Genomic DNA, 14,661 nt, shown 5'->3' on the forward strand with positions numbered 1-14,661 from the left:
GACGGTCCAAAATGACCGACGACGGTTGGTAATAGGTTAAAATGATAAATTTTACTTTTTTAGGGGTTTTTTTTATAATTTTAGTAAAAAATTGAGTTTTGTTATAAATAATTTTTTTATTTTTCTTTTTTAAAAATAAGTTTTTAATTATTAAAAAATAAAAATTACAATAGACATCGAAAAATATAACTGACAAAATGTTACACTTAATTTTAGTAAAAAATTCTTTAAGTACTATAAAGTTTATCGAGATAAAGTTTGGATACTTATTTTTATATTAAGTCATTATCAATCTATTATTTAAATTTTAATTTATTCATCTAATTATTACTTATTAAAGATAATTTCAATTTTATTCTTATTTATTAACAACGCACATACATAATGTAAATACAGTTATTCGAATTTAAGAAAATAGTATTCTCTTTAATCATTGAAATCACTTAATGGTTTATATACCGTACATATTTGGGTAAACTAGTTGTTTATTCGTTTATTTATTCTCTTATTTTTTAATTATTTAAATAATTATAAGATAATATTCGTTTAATTTTTTTAATAATTGACAATACATACTATCAAAATATGTATTATTTAAACTAACAAAATTACAACCACAAAATATATTGTTTTCATTAGATTTAAGATTTTAATTTGAATTATTTCACAAAATTATACAAAATTTTAACTATCAAGTTAGGTTATGAATTTACTTATATTTTAATAAAGTTATAATTTATATTTTATAAATGTTAAGTTAAAAATAATTTTTTGTTTTATTTGGAAATAGAAAAATAATTAAGTAATTGTTTATATATTTCTATGAAAATAAATTATTTTAAAAATTAAATTTAAAATATTTATTTATAATAAATTATAAAGGTAAAGTTAAAATATTTTAAAGGAAAATTAAGAATTAAAATAATTATTCAACTGAGGGCTAATTTTGAGATAATGTGATTTCTACTTCATTATACGGCGGCTGTGGTCTCTTTGCAACGGTCAACTCCCCAGTGTCCGGTTCTATGCATTCGAAATGCGGTACTCCTTTGATCTCCATCGTCCATTTCAAACGACAGTTATCTTCTTCATCAATACTCGAGAGAGAGCCACCCAATCACGCGCGTTGAGGCCGAAACTCAATCCATCTCTCTCATCGAGTACACTCAGAAATACGGCGTCGGCGCTTCATCCCGAGTCGACCGGCTTCTATTCCCACGCCCTCAAAATCTCGGCCAAAATGGGTCTCTTTAAAGAAGGGCAACAATTCCATTCGCGCATAATAAAACAAGGGATGAACAACGAACTGCCTTTGCAAACTCGAATGCTAAATTTAACGTGCAAACAATTTCCCGATGCAGAGAAATTGTTCGATCAAATGCGTGTTCGAAACTTGGTGGCGTGGAACACAATGATATGTAAGTCGAATCTTTTTCTGGGTTTTTATTATTTCAAGAAAATGTTGATAAACAACGTAGGTTTTGATCATATAACTTTGAATTCTTTGCTCCGTGCCTCCTCTGAGGTAAATGACGTCGTTTTTGGCAGAGAATTACATTGTCTTATAGTGAAATTGGGGTTTTTATATGATTCTTTTGTGAGCAGTGCTCTTGTTCATTTATATGGGAAATGTGGTCTTGTTGAAGAAGCGAGATGGGTTTTCGATCAAGTGTTTTGTAGAGATTTGGTGTTGTGGAATGTGATGGTTTCTTGTTATGCTTCGGCTTCTTTAACACAAGAGGCTTTTGAGCTTTTCGATTTGATGAAGAAGGAAGGTGTTAAGGGGGATGGCTATACCTTTTGTTCTTTGCTTAAATCTTGCTGTAGTTGGGGATTTGATGAACTGGGAAGGCAGATTCATGATCTCATTATTAAACTTGGTTTTGATTCAGATGTTCCTGTGGCAAGTGCACTTGTTGATATGTATGTAAAGAATGGAAATTTGTATGATGCTCTAAATGCCTTTGATGGAATGACTGCCAGAAATGTTGTGTCTTGGAACACTCTGATCGTGGGTTATGCACAGCATGGAGATGCGGAGAAGGTTATGGAGCTTCTTAGAGAAATGAGGCTACAAAATTTCTGTCCAGATGAATTAACCATGTCAAGCATAATTCGATGTTGTTGTGTCTTATCCACCTCTGCTAAATTGTCTCAGGTCCACGCGTATGTAGTCAAAAATGGGTTTGGGTCTTTTTTATCAGTTGCAAATGCTTTAATACACGGGTACTCCAAGTGCGGTCACGTTGATGGTGCGTTGCAATGTTTTGTTTTAGTTTCAGAGCCTGATCTTGTTTCTTGGACATCACTAATAGGTGCTTATTCGTTTCTTGGTCATTCAAAAGAAAGTATTATAGTGTTCGAGAAAATGTTAGCTACTGGTGTAAAGCCAGATCAAATTGCCTTTCTTGCTATTCTTTCAGCATGCAGCCATGGAGGGCTAGTGAATGAGGGGATTCATTATTTCAATACGATGATGAATGACTATGGAACTATTCCAGATTCAGAGCACTATACTTGCCTCATCGATCTGCTTGGTCGAGCTGGCCTTCTCGATGAGGCTTTTAATGTTTTGACATCTCAGACGGTTGCATGTACACCAGATACCTTGGGAGCGTTCATAGGAGCATGTAGCATCCATGGAAACATAATATTGGCCAAGTGGGCTGCAGAAAAACTTGTTGCCTTGGAGCCCAACAAACCTGTTAATTATACTCTTATCTCTAACATGTATGCTTCTAAAGGAAGATGGTTAGATGTGGAAAATGTTAGGAAAATGATGACAGATCATTGTGATTACAAAATTCCTGGTTGTAGCCAGGTGGAGGTTGCTGCGGATGTAATGTGTTCACCTCAAGTGATATAACTTTGGTCATATAACCAATCTCGCCTGGTCCAGCGAAGCATGAATACAACACATTGACCGCTCTGGATATGTTCTTCAGTAATATGGATGACTGCTCTTGAACTCTTTTTATTATGATTTCAGGTAAGGGTTTGCGCACTCTAAATGAATCTGCATGATCCATTAATCCCGAGTCAAGTGTTCTGATAATGAGTACAGTTCTTACTACAGTATGGTTTTGAATCTTCTATCTTGAAATATATCTCATTCTCATATGTCATTTTTTTATGCAATCGATGAACAATATCATGCCGACTGATAGATGTCAATGGGTTGTTATGATAATGATTTGAATGATTACGTCTGCTTAACTTTTTGTAAATGTTTTAGCAATAACAATAGGTCTAACGATAGTCTATTTAAGTGTCCTCTAAGCTGATTGGAAGGTTTGCTTTAAAGTCTGGCAACTTCCAACTTACTAGAGAACCATGTCTATCTTCTTTCCAACTATATGATAGATCATTGGTTACAAGTTTAGAGAGTGAATTTTTTTATACTCACTGCAGATCACAGTTGATGAATCATTGCTGCTTGCAAGTCGGTACGGAACCTAAGTTGTCGAATTTATCATATCAGTTGTAAGATGTTGTTGTAGTTGGTATGGATTTAAATCACATGGTACTAGTGTATAAATTTGAAAAAGAAGAAAATACAATATTTTACTTTGAATATGTCAGTTTTATAGTGCTCCCTGTGTTGCATCAGAAACGACTACAAGGAGGCCTGAAAAACTTCAGTCTCCAATCGAGAAAATGAAGTGTAGGAATCTAGCATTACAAGACATCCTTAAATCTGTTGACACTCAAAGAACCAGCAAGAAATGCCCAATTCCATTACTATCACCTTATAGCCTCGGAGATTAAGATCTGTTTCAACAAACATGCAGCCGCCTTTTCCTATTTACGAAAACCATTTAATTCGATCCGAAGTTGGATGAGATTTCTCATGTCGCTTATGTTATGTGCCGTCTTATATCTGCAGACATGAAGTGGAAGAGTGGAACATCTTACATTAATGTTAAATCCTTATTTATTTAAGTGGCGGGTGAGTTTGAGCTAAGCAACCTGTGTAAGTGCCAACCCCATTTTTGTTCGGACATTGCTGTTTTTCAGGCAGTAGTGTTTGGCAAGAAAGAATCCCTGTTGAAACCTACCGTCGTACTTTATTTGTAGTTAAAACGTTACTTTGTTAAAGAAAAAAAAAATTGTTTGTGTGATTCAGACATTGGACTTGATCAAATCAAACATCACGTTTTTGGTCTGTAGAATAACGTATTTTCTTAAAAGGGATAAGTAAGTTTTTTTTTTCCATTAAAACTGGTAAAATTTTCAATTTAGTCCCTAAATTTTTTTGTCCATATTAATACCTAAACTTTTTTTTGGGGGAGTGTAACACCCCAACCCGTACCCGACCCGAATACGAGTCCGAGATGTCACATTGACTTTTTAAAACGATTTCCTTTCAAAATAATCGAGCATTTTAATTTGTATTAAGAAAATACGACCATATATGGTTCACTTGTGCTTGTTATAAAATTTTGAGTTCAAAAATACGTATTCGTGAACAGTAAAAATACGGTATGAATAGTGAACAGTGAATAGTTCTATGAACAGTGGGGGTATCGATTCCCTGTAGCAGGGAATCGGTTCCCCTTTAAGATACTGGAAAATTTTGTTCAAACTCGCGGTTACTGTTCATGCTACAGTAACTGCTACAGTGTTTTCCGAAATTTACATATTAACTTATAAAAATTAACCTTTCATCACTATAAAAATTCCCATCTATGTTTCCAAATTTATTTAACAAAATAAATTGAATATTATTAATTACATATACTCATTAAAACATTACAAAACTCATTCGTATGACTTTTCAAAACCGATTAGAACTTATCAAATTTAATCATTTATTTACATGCCAACCCCTATCGTTATTACAAAATACACATTATACATTTCTTTTCTGATCTGATCTATGGAAAGGAGAAACTGACCTGTCTTGAGTAACTTTTATCAACCGTCATCTTCTCATAACCTACGCGTGAAACAATCACACGCTAAGTCGTTGACTTAGTGAGGCATATAAAATATATAAGAAAACCATATAACATTTCATCACTAATTTCTTTATATACTATATCAGCATATAATATAAACTTCAAATCTCACTATTGCATAAATAATTACCAATCTCATATAACAAATACATTTCACTTAGGAATGCACACAATATCACATATGAATCTTGTAAACACTTTCAATGTCTTTTATAGGCCCATGTACATTACTGAGAACTTAAGGTATGCGAGTACTGTGAGGTTGTGCACTATGCTGTCACCACAGCTCATATAAATTTGCACCGTAGTGCCACGTAGAATTTTGTCCCGAAGGACCGCGTAGAAATGCACCGAAGTGCCACGTAGAATTGCACCGTAGTGCCATATAATGTCCCTAAGGACCTCATATAAACTCCTTAAGAATCATATATATATGCTAAGGATCAAACATGTGTCTCAAAAGACCTCATACATGCTCCAAAGAATACATATACGTCCCGAAGGACCACGTAGAATTTGTCCCGAATGACCGCGTAGACCCTCTACTCTTGGCATGCCAACTATACCTCTAGATCTCATGACACATATCATGGGCATTATTCTTTATATTATTTCATATATTCACATAAACACATAATTCACTTACACGTAGAACATTTCCATGTGATTCACATTCACACGTGCATATAATCACGTAGTTTACTTTCATGTAATACATGTCACTTTTCATATGAATTTATATTCATATATCACATATCTTATACTTTGTTCTTATGTCTTCTCATAGACATATATTCTTTCTCACGTAGTCACATAGATTCATATCATATTACCTATATTATTTCTCATGTATTCATGTAAACATGCATGTCTTATTTTGTTCACATATGTTAATATATACATCATATAATCCTTTCCTAAAGTTCATACTCTATTTTCCCATATGGCATATCACATAAATCACATAGCACATATAAGCAAATATCATTTCATATAATCAAGTATACATACCTTTTATGTCATTCACATCCTTATAATCAATAATCCATACACAACAACTATTGAAAATAGACTTATCACAAGTCCAATTCCTTATAATCCTATAAACTAAAATGCACTCATAAGAACCATACCAATCATATAACATTTTAGGAGTCACTTCTTACCATAGTAACTCCGTCACTGGCTCACCGCGAGCCAATGTTTTCCGATAGCATAAGTACAATTAAATTGCACTCACCTTAGCTTTGCTTGCTTTGATTCAATCCTAATCCTTTGATTATTCCAGAACTTGTTTAGGCTCAATATCTACATAAATATAACATTTCAAAACGACTATCAGAAGCCTAAACCTTAAATTTGATGTTAATAACTTAAGCCGGTTCAATGAACCAAAAGTTCAATTTTTCATTTAGGGGGAATCGATTCCCCCCCAGGGGGTATCGGTTCCCTTTGCATAATCTGGAAATTTTCGTTCCAACCCAGAAAATTACTGTTCATTACACGAAAATTCTCTATTTTTGCTTCAATTTTTCATATTTCATCCCCTTTCATATTCCTACCTCAAGTATACATACTTAAACTAATTTATATCTATTTATTTAATCTTAAACCTTAGAATTCTATTCTCCATATAGAATTCAATAATCATATCAAATTTTTCATGTTATTCAAACTTAATTCTAACACTTCTAACTTCTTAATCTCATAGATGACAAGTCAAATTCAACTTAAAATTCAACTTATCAATTCTATTTCAAGATTTGATTCAAGAACTCAAAATCTTTAATCTCTCATATACCTTTCATCTTGTTGTTTTAGAACAAATTAAGCTTTCCTTAAGCTTAATTATCATCTAATAATCAAAACCCAACCTTGAATTGAACAAATAATCAACTAATGAAGAAACTTACCTTTGCCCTTGCTCTTACGGGAGGAGAAGAGAAAGGAAGAAGAAGATGAAATGCTTTCATCTTCTCATGTTTTTATCTCTTAATAAAGGGATAAAAATATCTTTCATGACAAATTACCATTTTGCCCTTTAATTCATTGGATAATTACTAAAAACTTTCAAGAAATATCCTCAAATAAATCATTGAACTATTCAAGTATTCTACTTTTATCATCAAATTCTGAAATTTTACAATTTGGTCACTAACCCGTAGTTTGGGATGTTACAGGGAGTTTGACGACATTGATATGACTAAAAATGAGAATCGTTCCTAAATGCCATGACTAATTTAAACACAAAAAATCAGGGATCAATTTTTTATCAAATTCAATTTGGCCATTGAACTTGGTAAAATTTTCAGTTTGGTCCTTAAACCTTTTTGTCCATACTAGCACCGAATTTTATTTGGGACTAATGGCATTTTGAGTAAGAGGATTGCTTGGGCCAGGTACAATTATAACAGTTCCACGCCTCCGACACCTATGGCCAGGTATGATTTTGGAGTTGGACTGACTTTATGCGCATAATTTTGGACAAAACTGAACATGTTTGGAGCATTACTTCACAGCTTAAGGGAGCCCAATAGCAAATACAAAGCTGCTTTCATGATTTAGAAAAGAGGCAGTTTCTAGGCAGGGGGCAACAAATAGGCAATTAGATGGTTGTCGCTTTGAAGTTTAGGCACCGAGTCTGAGGCTGTGTGCTAATATCTTTTTCCATAGATACACTTTCTTCTTTTAGTATTAAGATAAAGAAAGCTGAAACAGAAAGTGAAACCCCAACCAGTACATACATGAGGAGCTGATGTTGAATTTTCACACCCCATTGCAAAAATACCTAGACCAACTTCCTCTGTTGATGTCACTGTTTTTAGTGTTACGGAGCAGCTTAGGGACAGTCAACACAGAGTCTGAGAACAAAGATGGTTCAAGCACAGAATCCAAGTTCAATAAATTCACCATATGAAAGAAATCAACCTACTATCAGTAGGTTTTCTTTGACTCCGTGGGTAGCCATTGGGCAGCTTAGACTAAAACCTGGACTCATCTGTTTTTTGTAAACTTCAAACTGCACGACTTTATATGGAAAACTTTTTCTTTCCTCTCTTGTAAGTTAACTTGATTGTGAACCAAATCGTAATGTAATGGATACAATTTTCTCTCATTTACAAAACAACGCAAATCTACAATCCCGGAACCGAAATGTACTCACTGAGTAAATCGCCGACCCCGGAAGGAGCCCAGAGTCGTTGATTGAACTCGTCTTGCAACTCATCGGGCACGAATGGTGTTCTACAGAGCGGACATGTTTTCTGATCATGGTCCATTCAACGGTCCAAACACGCCCGATGGAAAACATGCCTACAGTTCCTCGGCCACCTAATCTCTTCGCCTCCTTCGAACTCGTACAAGCAAACAGCGCAACTGTCCGGCGGATCTCCCGCGACGACCAGCTCCTCGAACTTCATAACGGGAAGGATTTCCCGGATCCGATGGGCCGATACGGGCGGATTCTAGGGTCTTGTTCGGGACCGGGTATCTTTCCGGGTGATATCCGTTTCGAGGAGAACGGAGAGTCCGAGGTAGCTGAATAAAACGACAATTACATGGCGGATGAAACCCAGAAACCAAATGCGTGTGAACGAAGAGTTTTGGTAATAAAACTTCGGTATAACCAACCTGAAATCCCATGAATAAGTTTTTATAAAAGCAAATATTTACGTGATTAGAGAGAGAGAGAGAGAGAGAGAGTTAAGAGAGAGAATAGAAGTGTGGAAGAAGGGAAAGGTTCTGCTTTCAGCTACATTGGTTGGCAAAGAAATTATTAAGTACTATATTGTGGGTGATTAGGTCACTGGCTGTGACATTCGTGGATAGTTGTGATTGGAAGGTCATGTTGGATTTGTACGGTATGCGGGTGAAATTAGAAGTCAATGGAAACATGAGTGAGCCGCGGGCAAAATCACTAATCGCCTTTCAATTCTCCTCATATCTTTTCTTGATTACCGCTTCACAGATTTTAGTATAGGATTTAATTCAGGTAAAAATATTTTATAAGTTTAATTTTATGTAACCAACTTAATTAAATGATTTGATATTAATTTAAAATATAAAATGATATATTAATTTAATTTATTATTTTAAATTGATGTAGTTAATTAAATATCATTAAAGCTTTAACTCTTAAAAGATATTATCATTTTTTAGAATGTTTAAAAAACTTATTAATATATTTTTAAATATTATATTATTTGAATCAAAATTGTAGAAAACGAGAGAAATTGTTTTAAATTAAATTTTAGTTGATACTAAATAACTTATTTATTGTCAACTAGAATGAAAGTTGAGAAAAATGACACAAACATCTGTTATATTAATGGCCCAACTCATAACTGGCCTAAATATTAATACATGTTTATATGTCGACTTTTTGATATCAAGTTAATTTTAAATTTTAAATTTTAAATAACTTTAATAATAAAAGATAATATTAAAAAAAATAGATTTAAACATTTGTATCTACATGATGCATGTACGTTTATTATCAATTTACTTTACAATTATGGACCTATATTATCTTGTAATCACAGTAAATTAAATTTTTTTCAGAAATTGTTAATTTATTAAATAATCTTAATAATAAAATAGAGCGTTGTTCTTTTTTAAAATTTTAGATTTAAACATTTCTATTTACATGGTGTATGTACGTTTATTCTCAAATAACTTTATAATTATGAACTTATATTATCTTGTAATCACCTTAAATTACCATTTTTTTCGAGAAATTGTTAACTTATTAAAATATCTAACAAAACCAAACCAACTGCATAACTAAGCACCGATCAAACCATTCAAAACTAAACTGAATTAATCGAGGGAATGACTTTTCTCAGTCTAAAATGAAAATTCCCTCTCCTATCAATGTTCACAAATTCAACTATATATTCATTTGATAAAGAAAATTACATGTGCATGCTAATGACCGAGAGAATTATAGAGTAGATTAGAACTTATCGAGGCTTGTTGGCTTTCGTGACTTGTGCACCAGAAATATATGGGGGGTGACTAAATAAGTCATTTAGAACAGTCTTCGTTGTCGTAGGGACAAAACCAATGTTAAAGCTTAAAGCAAACATGTTTGTCAAGGGACCCGAACCCAAACCAAAACGAAAAATGTCTGATTTATGTATGTTATGGGCCACCTATCTTTGCATATGAATGATCAGATTTATGTCCTCTTTCACCGTCTCTCCCGTGCTTGCTCGCCCACCCTACAGGGGACCTTCATCATTCTAGTGTCTTTTCATCCGATGTGGGATTTCCGTTTCCATTTGCTTTTGACTCTTGATTTGGATTTGTCCAAAAGGCAAGACCATCTTGGTTTTCACCCACTATTCAGTCCCTGTCTTCATACTTCTACCACTTTGCTAGTGAAGATACTAAATTTTTTATCCATATTATTATTATTATTATTATTATTATTATTATTATTATTATTATTATTATTAATATTATTATTATTATTATTATTATTATTATTATTATTATTATTATTATTATTATTATTATTATTATTATTAATTTATATTAAATATATTAAATACATAATAATATTTACAGGCCCAATTACAACTGGACCGGTCCAGTTACAAACCAACCAGAACCGGTCCAAAACTAACTAGAAACCCTAAATGTGTAGATTTCCAGTTAGGGTTTCCTAAACCTAATCCCAGCCGCCTCATCATCACAGCCGTTGGATCTGAGAGATCCAACGGCCCACACTCATCCAGCACAAACCCTAGGGTATGATACCCTAGGGCCACGTGGCCGCCGCTGCTGCTGCTTCCAGAAGCCCTCACCGCCTCCGCCGCTGCCACGTCCCGAATGATGCTTCCAGAAAATCAACGCCAGCCGTCCATGCAAGGCTACAGGGTGAGTCACCACTGGTAGTCCGGTGACTCACCGAGTCCCCCTCTTCGGACCGGTCCGAGACGAACACCGGTGGTGGCTATAAAAGCCACCACCCACCTGAAAACAGAGGAGAGACGGAGAGACAAAAAGAAGAGACAGAAACAAAAAAAAAATACAGAGAAAAACAAACTATACCAACGATCTCAGCAGCAAAGAACCAGAAGAAAAAAAGAAAGAAAAAGGAAGAAGAGGCTTACCAAGGAAGCCTTGACCGTCGCCGGAAACACTGAACATCGCCGGAGAACCAAAATACCGAAGGTATATTTACAGATCTGCTCCGATTGGGAGCCATTTAAGGAAAAAGAGCATCGGAACCGTCCTTAGGACGGTCCGATCTATCTATTAGTATAAGAATAATTTTTTCCGGCCACCGGATGCGGTGGCCGACGGTGACATTCACGACGGCACACGGTGGCCGACCGGTGACCGGCTTCCCTCCGGTGAGGGAAGCTAGAGAGAAGGCAGAGAGTTTAAAACTCTCTCGGTTTAGAGAGAGAGAAGGAAATGAGGAATGAAATGGTTGGCCCTTCGGGCCAGCCGATTTGGACATTTATAGTCCTTCCCGAACGACGTCGTTTCGGGAAGGACTATGCGCGTAATTACAAAATAGTTAAATCCCTTCCGCAGTCCTTCATATTTGTAAACTTTACATTTTGGTCACTAAACTGAATTTATAAGAATTTTAATTCGGTCTTTGAATTTTAATTTTATTCATTTTAGTCTTTTTAATTAAAATAATATATTTAGGATAAATGACAGATTTAATCCCTTAATTTTAATAAATAATTTTTTAGTCCCTAGTTCATACTTTTAATTTATTTTATTATAAAATTTGAATTTTAGATAATTTTATTTTGGTCATTAAATTATTAAATTAGAAAAAAATATATTTAATCCCTATAATTTTAATTAATTAGGAATTAGATTTAGTTTTATCTTATTCATAATTTAGTTATATGTTTTCATTTTATTGCTTAAAATATATTGTTTTAGTGATATTTTTATTTTATTATACTGTTAAATATTTATATATATATTCATAAATATACATATAAAATTTTTTAATATCGAAGAAAAGGACAGTCTTAATACAACTGGATGTCCTATTCTGATATTTTAAAATTAAAAAGTAAACAATATTATTTAAATTAATATTTATCAATATCAAAGAAAAGAGCTGTCTTAAAGCACCTAGAAGTTCTTTTCGGATATTTTTAATAAATAAATATTTTTTAATAGAATTATAAATTAAATATATTTTTGCATTTTAATAGAGACAATTTATAATTAAAAAGTACCAATTTTGGGCGTTGTAGGGGTGCTAATCCTTCCCTAAACGTAACCGACCACGAATCCCTTTTTATTATTAAAAAGAACGAATTTTTGGTTATAAAACGCAGATCAGTTCATCTTTTAAAAATGGTTTTCTTAAAAACTATTTTAAAAGAAAATTTTTAGGTATTCGACCTACCTAATCCAAAAGGTCGATGGCGACTCACAAATTATTCTCAAAATTATTTATTAACATCACTTTTCCCGTCAAGTTAAATATTTCGTGCCCGGACGAAAACAGGTTACGACAGCTTGGCGACTCCGCTGGGGACTGGTCAAACTTTTAAAAATTAATTATAAATTGTCTCTATTAAAAATTAAAAAAATTTATATATTTAATTTTTAATTCTTTCTTTTCAAATTTTTTTTATATTTATTATTTTTATAATATTTATATGTTTTATTTGCAAGTATTTTATTTCAGTATTTATTTTTATGTCAAAAGTTTAACATTTCTCCTCACACACAACACTTGCATTGCATAACATAAAGCTCTATAATTGAGTTGTCCCTTTTAAGTGAAAGTGAAAGCAACGTCTTCGTGAGAATTTATTCTCCGTGTCAGACCTAGCAAGTAACTTTCGGGGTTCATATGCTCTCTGTCTTCGTGAGAATTTATTCTCCGTGTCAGGCATAGAGAAATGTATCCCCTCGAATTGAACTCGATGCATTTTAGTCTGTAATGGACTAGGATTGAGGGTTAGTAACCCAAGGGGGCACTAACAAGGACAATTCGGGTACCTTTACTCCTAGTTCCGAAACCCTGCATATAAAAAAAACCTTAGAAACTCTTCCAATCAGAAGTCATGCCGAAATTTTGTTCAAAATAGGTGTACACACAGGAGAAATGAATTATGTCTTTCCTGTTAATTTATTTTACATGTTTATTTAAATTATTTAGAAAAGCATGTTTAAATTAAATAAATGTTATTATCCTTTAAACTAACTTATTTTCTTTTTGTGTGTTCTTTATTTTTCTGTTTGCATAGCATCATACAGGATAAAAGACATTGATCCTTGTGTTAATAGTCTCATTGGAAAACCTTCATCCATGGATAAAAAGGGTTCAAGTCAAGTAATTCTAAACTCAGAAGTAAGACAGTGGGCTGAAGATTTACAAAGACAAGAAGGAGATAGTCTGCCAGATGATTATGTATCTGACTTGGCCAGTTATGCTTCAGTTTCACTAAAAAGAAATGATCTGCAAGATTTGCGAGGTATTTGGGAAAGTTGGGATTCAAACAAAAAATTGCAGTTTTATCAGACTTACGGAGACATCCCATATTTGCTCTATGTTGAAGTTGATGATGAATTACTCAGAGCCCTAGTTCAATTCTGGAATCCAGGGTACAATTGCTTCACTTTCAATAAGGAGGACTTGGTCCCTACTATTGAAGAATATACAACTTTGTTACATCTTGAAGGTGCTTTGGAGAGTCGAATATATTCAAAGTCAATTAAAACTCAGCCCTTTCGAGTTAAATTAGCAAAGATTGCTGGGGTACGAGAAGAATGGGTAGCATCCCGTACAAAACAAAAAGGCGAAAGCGAAGGCATTGCTTGGACCAATATCAGGGAGCTTATTCAGAGTCATCCAGACGCTAAAGTACGATTCGATCTATTTGCTCTGGGTATATATGGTATGGTCATCTTCCCAAAAGTATTGGGATATATTGAAGCTGCAGTAGTAGACTTGTTTGAACAACTGCCAAAGAAGATTAACCCTGTTTCTGCCATCCTAGCAGAGACCTTCAGATCGTTAAATGCTTGCAGAAGGCTAGGAGGTGGACGATTCTCAGGGTGTACCCAGTTGTTATATGTTTGGATCCGTAGTCATTTCTGGAGAACAGAAAAGGTTTCATACCGACGCTTCAATACGGATTACTCACCATTAAAAGAATTTCTAGAGCAGGAATGGCCGAAAGAAATTAAGAAGGATATGTGGATTAATACCTTTAGAAATTTGCAAAGCAATGACGTTGTTTGGCGCGCCCCATGGCAAATCCAAAGGGAATTCTTTTACAGGTGTGGTAATTACAACTGGATAATGCTGCTCGGATTATGGGGAGGAATTGGATATGCACCACTTCTGGTTATAAGACAGTATGAAGGTCGTCAATTTGTACCTGTCACTGCTGGACTACAGTCATCTGAGTTTGCATTCCACAGCAAAAATTATAAAAGAAACATCATGGAAGCCGTTACAGCTTGGAAAACAACTTTTTGTATCCGAGCTAAAGCAGCAAAAGAAATGCTAACTCCTGATTATGAAGAATGGAGCTTATTCAGGAAAAATGAAAATATTCCTCTACCAGATCAAAATGAGGATATTTCTATGGATGATCGCATCAAGGTGGTTCCATCAGAGATTGAAATCCTGAGAGCTGAGTTTGAAGCAGAAAGAGATGGCTGGTCGAAAGAATTAGAGCAAATGAGACAAGATAAA

General features: G+C 34.0%; 1 protein-coding gene and 1 pseudogene across 1 annotated transcript; one reads left to right on the plus strand and one right to left on the minus strand.

The window, feature by feature from the left end:
• Positions 1-1,003: 1,003 nt before the first annotated feature.
• On the plus strand, positions 1,004-3,153 carry LOC120208457 (pentatricopeptide repeat-containing protein At2g46050, mitochondrial). Its single transcript, XM_039207740.1, has one exon. It carries the CDS (start codon positions 1,037-1,039, stop codon positions 2,864-2,866), a length of 1,830 nt encoding a protein of 609 aa, XP_039063671.1. The 5' UTR covers positions 1,004-1,036; the 3' UTR covers positions 2,867-3,153.
• A 4,664-nt stretch (positions 3,154-7,817) lies between these two features.
• Positions 7,818-8,636, minus strand: LOC120208459 (annotated as a pseudogene).
• Positions 8,637-14,661: the final 6,025 nt, after the last annotated feature.

This window comes from Hibiscus syriacus, unplaced genomic scaffold, assembly GCF_006381635.1.
Source record: "Hibiscus syriacus cultivar Baekdansim isolate YM2019G1 unplaced genomic scaffold, ASM638163v2 tig00016563_pilon, whole genome shotgun sequence".
NCBI lineage: Eukaryota > Viridiplantae > Streptophyta > Magnoliopsida > Malvales > Malvaceae > Hibiscus > Hibiscus syriacus.